At 31.3% G+C, this 10,173-nt stretch overlaps 2 protein-coding genes across 2 annotated transcripts in view; one reads left to right on the forward strand and one right to left on the reverse strand.

Annotated features, from left to right (window-relative positions):
• LOC109327670 overlaps nucleotides 1–1,558 on the forward strand; it is a 7,210-nt gene extending 5,652 nt beyond the window's left edge. The window contains exon 6 of the mRNA XM_019560837.1: nucleotides 1,437–1,558. Coding sequence (XP_019416382.1) covers nucleotides 1,437–1,558 — 122 coding nt within the window. The remainder of the gene's footprint in view (nucleotides 1–1,436) is intronic.
• LOC109327543 (aldehyde oxidase GLOX-like) lies at nucleotides 3,832–7,069 on the reverse strand. Its single transcript, XM_019560724.1, has 3 exons — nucleotides 6,628–7,069; nucleotides 5,527–6,093; nucleotides 3,832–4,624 (listed from the first exon to the last, which is right to left on the reverse strand). The coding sequence occupies exons 1-3, from the start codon at nucleotides 7,049–7,051 to the stop codon at nucleotides 3,894–3,896; spliced, it is 1,722 nt and encodes a 573-aa protein (XP_019416269.1). The 5' UTR covers nucleotides 7,052–7,069; the 3' UTR covers nucleotides 3,832–3,893.

Raw genomic sequence — 10,173 nt, forward strand, 5'->3', positions numbered from 1 at the left:
TATATATATATAATTGATAAACTATTTTATCACTAAATTCTATATGTATAAGTAATTAGAAACTATTTCACCAAATAAATTTTATGGGACTTTTATAGTGAGGTTTTGGTTCGAGTCGTCTCTAACTCCCCTGAAAATGAGGAGAAAGTCTACGATCAATACTGCTTCTAAACTATTAGTCTCATTGAATTGAAATAATTATATATTTTAAACAATTTTAAATTAATCAATTCAATAAATCAATACTTCCAAACCTATCGGTGTTTTCCAAATCACTAACAATCAACCAAACTAGCTAAACAATTTTCGAATTAGAACTACGTAGTCTTGATTTCCCTACTGCGCCGAAGGATACATTGGAGCAAGATAACCTCTTGTCAGATGCAAATATAAAAAATAAAAAATATTTTGTTTTACTAATTGAATTTTAAATGAATAATTTTTAAGGGTATAAAAATTTGTGTGATTAGCGAGGGTACCATTTTAATATGGACAGACAGGGTGCTAATACTTTCCCTGATCCGTAATCGGCTCCCGATTCCATAATCACTATTCAAAGACCATTTTTATCTAAATTGGGCATAAACTAAGAGTTTTCTACGTTTTAACCACAAAAAACATAGTGGCGACTCCAAATAAATTGGGAGAGGTAAAAAATCGAGTTCGCTTCTTCCTAAGTTGCAGAGCCAGTCTTCTAACCGAAAATCGGGTCATGACATGCATTTTCCTCATTGGCAATGTGATTGTAGATATTGTCTTCTACATATTGCCGAATGAAACCACAAACTTGTTGATGTTGAAAACTCAAATCATCATCAGACTTGGACTCTGGTTTCTCAGTAACAAACACAGGAATATGCAAATTTTTCACAAACTTTATTTTTCCTTTCTACAAGTGATAGTCAGTCTCATTCAAACATATCATTCTATGTGTATTTGCCTCGATCATTCAAGCAAGTCAAATAACTTTAAACCCCAAAGAGCTCTAATACCACTCTGATGGGAAATTCAACACAATAACAATGAAAACTCTAACAAAGTATATGCAATGTATAGTAATTTCCCCAACTTGCTAGAATCTATGAGGAGCAATAACAAATAATACAGTAACTAAGAACGCACAAGGGACACCAGAATTTTAAGTGAAATTTTTTCCCAATGTGAGAAGTAAAATCACGGGCACAAGCCAGTCAATCAAGCTCCACTATAATCAAAATAGAAATACAAGAGTTTCATCAAAATACAGCACAAAACATGCTCAACAATACAGCGTACAATAGAGCCACAAGCTTGAAAATGAGAACACAAAGTTGTAGAAAAAACCAGAACAACAACCACTATTTTGGCTCGTTTTCTACCACCTCAGACATCGTCTCACCGATCCAACCGTTCAGAATGATGTACTATAAGCTGTGAATCTTTTGTTCAAACTTCAGCCCAATCAAATGGTGAACAAAGACATAGTCGCAAATCTCCCGCAATTGCTCTGAGTTCCTACGGGTTGAGTTCTTTCAATTTCTCTCACACTTTTCTATTGCCTCTTTTTTGCATAAACTGATTACTCTGTTTACCTCATTTGACTGCTATCTACTAGATTAAGTGAGACAAGTGGACTTTGTCCAACTGAGTCTTTCTTCATATAAGAAGGAACCCAAACCCAACAAGATTTCCCTTACGGCTGTGCCAAAAGAGCATTTGCTGAAATCTCAAGTAATCATTGAAGCCTAGCACATATGCAAGAACAAGTTTCTGTTCAGCATGTAGATTATTTTACTAAAGGCGAGCCTATAGATGGTTTCTCCTTGGAATTTTGATAACAAGATATAACTTGATGATTACAGAATAATAACACAAAGTTATATAGGTTGCATAGTTGACATTCATATAACCTCCACCACAAGCTATATGTTCACCTCATACATTGTACAAAAGCAATTTGCTTTCAAGAAAAATAATGTCATGTGCATTTTTCATTGTCATGTTCAGCCTTTTTACCTACATCTGCATCCTTTGCCTTTCAAATGTTGTTGTACACAATACAATTCCATGTTATTCCATATTTATTATTTTTTCCTTATGGTTAATTATTTTAATTTTGATTATTTGTCTTAATTTTGTTTTAAGGAAAGAATATAGAAACACCCTAAACTTTATGCATTTTATAAGTGGTTATCATGAATTCTTTTTTCTTCTAATTATCCTTAAACTTTAAGTGTTAATGAAATTAGTCTCTGCATAGATATAATGTTAGATTAATAGCAATGAAAAATTCTAACATATGAATTTTGTTGTAACCTCGATTGGTAGTTCACTATTATTTAATTTCTTATTATATTTACTAATGTTATTGTATTAATAACTTTTAACTCTGAAATTTACTTATCATCTTATTATCAATCAATTTTGTATTTTAATGATGATTTCCTCTAAATATCAATGTTGGATGACCTCCATAATTGCATTGCTACTATTCTGAGTCTGATTGCATCGATTTTCATCTTGATATATTAGTAATTTAACAATATATTTATATAAGGACAAATTTCACCAAGTAATAAAATTTAAGGATTAATTAGAGAGAGAAAATAGTTTGCATTACCTACTTGCAAAAAACTATAAAGTTTAGAGTAACTTTATGAACTTTTCCCTTTTGTTTTTGAAAAACCAATAACTCATTCTTATTAGTATTAGCTTACAAGTTTGTTATTTTGAAGACATTTACTAAGGACTAAATTATCAATGGTTGAAAATGACCTGTAATAATGATAAAATAAAATATAAAGTATCACTTATATGCTTTTGTGGTATTCTTTATTAAAAAAGTTCACAAAACCCCTTCAACTTTATATATTTTGCAAGTAAATATTGTAAACTATTTTTTCTTCATAATTACTCCTTAAACTTTAACTATTTGTGAAATTGGTCCCTATATATATAAAATTTTAAATTACTAACTGAAATTGGAATTAACATATGGTATATAAGGTTAGACATACATGTTTTCTCAATTAAACATCGGGGCAGGAATAGTACAAGAGAGAACCTTAAGAAATGATAAGCATGGAGAAACTCACTTCCACATCCCAAAAGAGAACCTTTGGGTCCTTGTCATATTGTTGGGGTTCACTGTTCACACATATCGTATTCTAAGAATTGTAGTTGTATTAAGTTGATACGGAATACTTTTAAGTTGTTCTATCAGTTATTGGCTATAATAAAGCATAAAAATTAGACAAGTGAAACCATTTCTTATCTCATATTATGTTCATGTGATAGGGAAATGAAAAAAGATTTATTTTAATTTCTTGCTTTTGCCCAAGTGTTTAGGAGGATCTTCACACATTTGTATGTATTTTTAGTTCTCATTTGTTCCGAGTCACAACTAAAGGGAAATATACAAATAGAAGAACCATGTATAATTTTCTTGGTAAAGAAACTTTAACTACATGAGAACATGCCTAAAACAGCGCCTGCAACCCTTTCTCACTTTCAGTTCTTAGGTAAGGTAAGAACTAGAATGACATTTTGGGTTTAAGTTGGAAAGAGAATAAAGGTATTTGAAGACATGAAGAGTTCCCATCTAAAGTGAAGATCATAACGCTATAATTGATCTTGCCTAGAAGCATGATTAGGAAAATATATGTGTGTCCAACTTTACACCATTTGTTAATTCAAATTTCATTGATAGTAATTTAGATTTTTATATATGTAGGGACCAATTTCACCAATAATTAAAGTTGAAGGATTAATTAGGAAGAAAAAATAGTTTATAATATTTACTTTTAAAACATATAAAGTTTAAGGGGGTTTTATGAACTTTTCCCTATCTCGTACTACAACCCCATAAGATACAATTATTGGGCAAATTAGAGTCAAAGACAATACAAACAAGGCTAGGCATTTCTAAACTGAATCCACTCAGACATGCTTGGAATTGCACCATTCACAACAGTGAGCAAATAATACCCAGCTGGTGCAACATGAGGTGATGGTGGAGCTTCTAACACTGCAGTTACCCACCCACCACTAATTTTCTGCACCATTCTCTTGCACCTCAGCTTCAACATTCTCTGATTCATTGAAAGGCCATGTGTAGTAAAGGGTGGTGCATAAGCACTAAACTTTACCTCATTATTATTGCTAACAAACTTCCCTACCATAAACCTTACTTCAAACTCTCTCCCATACACAATTCCATAGCTTTTACCACCACCATATGATTCTATAGTCAAGTTACTTGGCCTAAAGCTATTGAACCTCTTGTCCATGTAGTGTGGAATGAATGCTTGGAGTCTTAGCTCTGTAGGGTATGACACATTGCGAAAGAGGTACCTTCCATGAGGGTTACCACCCCCAACAAGGACCCTTCCATCAGGAAGAAGAATTGCCGATGAGTGGTACATTCTAGCTATGTTAGTGGATTCAAGGATTGTAATCCTTGTTCCTAGTCTTTTGTAAGGGTTATATAGATAAGGTTCAAGAGAAGCGTTTTTTGCATTGTCATATCCTGCACAACCAAGTTTAGCTCCATTGATAAAGAGGATGTGGCTGGTTGGGAGAATTAACATGTTATGTACAAGACGTGGTTCTGGCATGTACTCCATTTCCCACTTGTGATTGTTGCCTGCGTAGTAATTATATATATGTCAATCTACATCATACTTATGTTACTTTCTTTTTTTAGTAGTAAATGAAAGAATACATATTTGAAAAAATTTCTCCACCTTTTTTCCCAAATAAAGTCGAAGAATAAAAATAATACAAAATTTTGATACAGGAATGTCATTTTTGTCCAAGGAAAGTCATAGAATACCACACCGAGATTGTGAAGGAAAATAAAACAAGGCAAAGTGGAGTGCATGAGGTAACAAAGTCACGTATCAATTAAAAAATTTAAACATTTATTATTTTTCAATTTTTGTTTTATTATCATAAGTGAAGATCCACTTACTCTAAGAATACGTTTTTTAAATTTACTCATTATCTTAACTATCAATTTTAAGGATATCTAATGATTTAGATTCACTTACTATCAAACCATTGGATATCTCCTCTATTATCATTGATGTAGAACATAATTTGAAACATAGTTTGAGTTGCATAAAGAGGGTCATCATTTAGTTTATGTCCACAGCTTTTTTTGTGTATAAGCAAAAGTATCTCGGCCCCTTGTAGCTAATGAATTAGTTCATTTCGGATTTAATAAGTGATATTCCAAAAAATCAAACATACATATAAATTTAATGAGGTCTTATACCAATAAATCAATGCAATTATTTAATTTCCTATGGTTTAACAAATTGATCTTTTAGGGAATCCCTTTTTTAATCATGCATAAAAATATAAATTATTCATATGTCACTTTTCTTTTTGCTAATTGAAAAAATATACATATACTTAAAACTCTTCTTTTTTTTAAATACAATTTCAAATTTCGATGTACTTATAATCTTATACTATAACTATTTTTCTCATAATTAAGTATAAGAAGGAAAAACTTTTACGTGCAAATATAATTTTTTATACCTGTGATCACCATTCTCCCACAAGATCTTAAGCCTTCAATGAACCTGCCCTTACCAGCATTTCTAAGTGCTCCAGTGGCTGCACCTCCACACACCATAACTTCCACCTTCTGAAAGTTATCTCTGTGATCTAATGGTAGCATTACAGATGAACCAGAACTTGGGTAGCTTCTTGATCCATCTCCTGGAATCCGAGGAAAGGTCTTGATCACTTTGTTTAATCTCGGGTTTAGAAGAATGGAATCACGGTTTGCAAAAATGAACAAGTTTCCATCTGATGAAAGGTGAAGGAAGGGATAAAGATTGTTCCCTTTTGCACTCTTATCATAGGTTTGTTGCAAGAATGGAAGGTTATAAGATTTTTCTCCATAACCCATTTTTGGTACAAATTCATATGTGAAAACCCTTCTTCCACCTACAATAATTGCCCTATCATTGGATAGTGTTTGAGTAGATGCATACCACCTCTCATCAGATAAGTAATTCTTTGATTCGTTCCAATCACATTGGCGATTCTTTCCACAGGGTGTATAATATCTTATCCTTTTGGCACCTTTGCCATATCCACCTGCAAGGTTAGGGTCAAAAATCATGGAAGGAGATTCTGAACATTCATCATATACTATTGTATAATATATTTTCTTAATTTTAATTAAAGATGAGACCATGACAATTGGCCATATAATGTTTTTTAAAATTGAGTTTCAATTTTCATTTCAATCTATGCAATCGACCTATTATCACTAAGGTTTGGTTGTTGTTATACGAGGGCCACAAGCGACCCCTCTAGCCTTCCCTTGGATTTGTCTCTATCGGTAATTCAAATTTTGAACAAAATCACGTGACGCTACTTTAAAATTGTGGTTGTGGTGACAGTCTTATCATACTGAAATTTGACAGGTGACACCGAATCACAATAATACAATCATATCAGGTCATCGCACAGTTGCAAAGGATCATTCGGGTTATGTTCATCAAATTAAAAAATATTTTTTTAATTATAAATAATTCACACTATATTAGCCGCAATCCTATTGAAACGACCACAATAACAATAACCACAACTGTGATCATAATTACGACCATAATTTAAATCATTCACCTGTTCCGAGAATTGTCCCATTACTTAGAAAAGAACCGGAAGAACACCAAGGATCAGTGTCAAGCCTCAATGGTCTCAGACTATTAGCACTAATGTCATACTCTACAGAATGAGCAAAGCATGTTGAGTCCATCAGATCCTTAGCCCTTCTAGTGCACCTTCTTCCACTACCGAAGCGCTTTCTAAGTGGGTAACGAGATGGGCCAGCTCCGATTTCATCAAACATTATGACCGTGTTTTTATAGGTTAATGCCATATGCATGCTAACAACACCAGTGTTTTTAAGAAGGAATTGCCACTTCCCTTTGCTTCCTTCTAAGGATATACCTCTGGTACCATCACTAACTCCAAGGCAAAGCAAGAAGAAAAAGATAGTGATCATGGTTTTAGTGAAAAAAATGAACAACATTTTTTCATAGGCCATGTGATAGTAAGAGAGTGGTGAGTGGTGAGTGATGAATGTAAGATTTTAGAAGGGTGGGTGCTTTTATAGCAATGTGTTTTGCAATGGAGCCAATTTATTATTAGTTTATTATTACTAGTAGTCATGCACTTGAAATGGAGCAATTAATTTGGCTAAATTTTAGTTTGTATTGTGAAATTTGTGATAGAAGACTTCCAAGGAGTTCATAAGTTAAGTTCATAGATAATATGTATAATAATATTTAAGGTTTGGTGAGTTACGGGTGAGTCGGACTCATGCAAGAATGGATTCAATTTGCAAGAAAAAATGTTATTATGATACATTGGTGACAAAAAAATAATAAGAAAATTAACAATGATTTTATTAGGAGTAGAGTCCAGTTTAAAGTAGCTGGTATACAATTCAAAAATGGTTTCGGTATGCAAAACCAAATTGTATATATGAGAGATATTTTGGTATTGAAAAAGGAAGGAAAATGAAAAAAATAAATAGGAAATATAGGAATATACTATGTTTAAGGTATGGGTAAACAAAATGATTTTTGTACCATTTGTTTGTAAAGTAAATGGGATAAGGTTGACAAGATCTAAATTTTACATAAAATTGGAAGAAGATGATGAACATGTAAAACGTGTAGCCGTAATATGAATTAGAAGATTTTATTGAACATTAACAAAAGTTAAAGTTATACATAAAAACATATATATGTATATATTATATGAAATATTTAAGCCGAAATAATATCAAAAATAAGTTAAGTTTGGTTGTTATTTAGTACTCATTGTTGCCTATCATCCACATTAAAATTTCTTCGTAGGAAAAATAACAAATAATAAATCACAAACCATGTATGCTAGTGGGCATAATATTGCTGTAAGCTTGCAAAAGAACAAAACCCAAAAAGCAATCAATAAATTCAATAACTACTCATTAAACTAGAAAAAGAAGCAAATCAGAAATATCAATAATAATAATTATTACAGTAATATAAAAATGAAGAACTTGGTAACTTTCTCTACTAACATTATTTTTTCGTCCTTTTCTAGTTATCATTTTTCTTTATTTGTTTCTCACTCACCACCTTTCTTTCTCTTCTAAACCACCATTTAGTGTTCTGGGCAAGATAATGGGCTAGGTCAAATGAGTTGTGGGCTACAATTTTTCCAGCCCTAATAAATTGAGAAAAATCCCTGTAGGGTAAGGAACTCGATGTCGAAAGTGAATCAAGATAAATTATTATATGATTTTCTAACCTTTGTATAGCTTTTATTTATACTACTAGGGGAATTTAAACTTGCTCGTGTTAAACTTTTCAAAACAATTTTAGCTTAAATACTTATCTTATAATTGATTGTGACAAGTTTTTATCAAAGAATCTTTTATAAAACCATAACAAAACACAATTCAACCTCTTTCTTATGTTTATATGTATCAACTTCACAATATGTTTAGACTTAAGTGTCCAACACAAATTCATCCAAAACCATGATATTAATGAGATATGTGTCTGGTAAATTAACATCAATAATCAATATTTTGTACACCACTTTCAAAGCGTATTTATTCTCTTTATAAATTGAATATTATTAAACGCTCTTAATATGAATTGATTGATTTATGAATGACCGAATATTTTTCAAGTATAATATTGATACACTGACAGTGTAAGAAATTATATACTATCAGTGTATCATTTACCTTCATTTGGACTAGTTTTATTGAAAAGTTAAACATAATTAAAAATGAATGATAGATAATACAGTAACAGTGTAAAAAACACTTACATTATCAGTGTATACGTCATTTCCCTTTCAATAAATGTTAATCTTGTAATAAATATGTTATTGATTATTAATTGCAATTTTTCTAGTAAGAGAAATTTTAATGTGCTAACCATTGTTTTACATAAAGTGTATTCTTGTGGATGAAAAAATGTCCGTTAGGAGAGCTAGTCTCACGTACTTATGAATGTTCCCGGCTCGGATAGGATTACCTTCGGTGCGAGGATAGATGTGGGAAACAAAAAACAAGGAATAACCAACTACAAACCTTGCTCAAAAACCATTTTAATGACAAAGTCTATCATTCAAGCTAAGGAAATAAAATAAAGGAAGAACCAAAATCAAATCATTGCAGCAAACGTTATCTCTCAACGAACAGAAGTTATCTTAAAATGGACGCAATCTTAAAGAACCGAAAATCGTTTGAAAAAAAACTATTGAAGTTCTAGAAGACCGTAGAAGAACTTGCATTATTAGAATTTATAAAAACTTTTTTGAAGAAAAGAGAAAAAAAGAATGAGAAAAATAGTTGAGCAAAAAGAAAAGAAATCTATAGAGAAGGTCAAAGAGAAGAATACTTAGTGTATTTATTCTAAAATAGAGTTAACTATTCTATTTGATCTACTCAATTATCTGGGTAGATGGAAAATACTCCATTACCTAAATATTTGTATAATACTTTTATTACAATTTGGAGAATAGTGGAAAATTTTCAATTGGTGCTAAAGAGAAAACCTTCATTTGGTTTGGATTGACTATGCATAGCTCATGTTGAGAAAGCCTTCATTTTTATCTTATCTCTTTAATACTTTAGTTTTTCAATAATTGTAACATGTTCAAACCATTTTGTTTATTCTTCCTTATATTATTTGTTATAACAACTAATTTCTTCAATCTGATTAAGTTATTTGCTACTGTATTGCTTGTAATGAAAAGTATTTTTGAAAAAATCTGTTAGTAGAACAAACACAATTTAACATTTTTCTGAAACTTCACTTGCTAAACATATCTGAGAACAAGTACGATAATACATGTTTTTCTTTTGCAAATGATAATGTCCAAGTTGAAGACTTGAGGATGAAATTAAATAGGAAGCTAAAATTTTAGAGATATGCTTTAGATGCACATGAGTTTCGTAGTAGAAGTAAGATGAAGTATATGAAATATAAGTTAGCAAGATGTGGACAAAAGAACCATACTGCAAAGGTAAAAGTTGGAAATTATATCATATTACAAGTAACTGAATTTAAGTACCTTTGGTTAATCATATAACACGATTAGAAATTTGAGCAACCATTGGATTCAAGTAATGTAGATAAAATGATAAAATACTTCAAGTCT

Source organism: Lupinus angustifolius, chromosome LG15, assembly GCF_001865875.1.
Source record: "Lupinus angustifolius cultivar Tanjil chromosome LG15, LupAngTanjil_v1.0, whole genome shotgun sequence".
Taxonomy (NCBI): domain Eukaryota; kingdom Viridiplantae; phylum Streptophyta; class Magnoliopsida; order Fabales; family Fabaceae; genus Lupinus; species Lupinus angustifolius.

What these genes read in the sequence shown, in the direction of transcription:
- LOC109327543 (XM_019560724.1), bottom strand. Translation starts at nt 7,051, where the DNA reads ATGGCCTATGAAAAAATGTTGTTCATTTTTTTCACTAAAACCATGATC. An exon ending in TGGGACAATTCTCGGAACAG is followed by an intron (nt 6,094 to 6,627) that starts GTGAATGATTTA and finishes CTAACCTTGCAG; the next exon opens with GTGGATATGGCAAAGGTGCC. An exon ending in TGGGAGAATGGTGATCACAG is followed by an intron (nt 4,625 to 5,526) that starts GTATAAAAAATT and finishes ATTACTACGCAG; the next exon opens with GCAACAATCACAAGTGGGAA.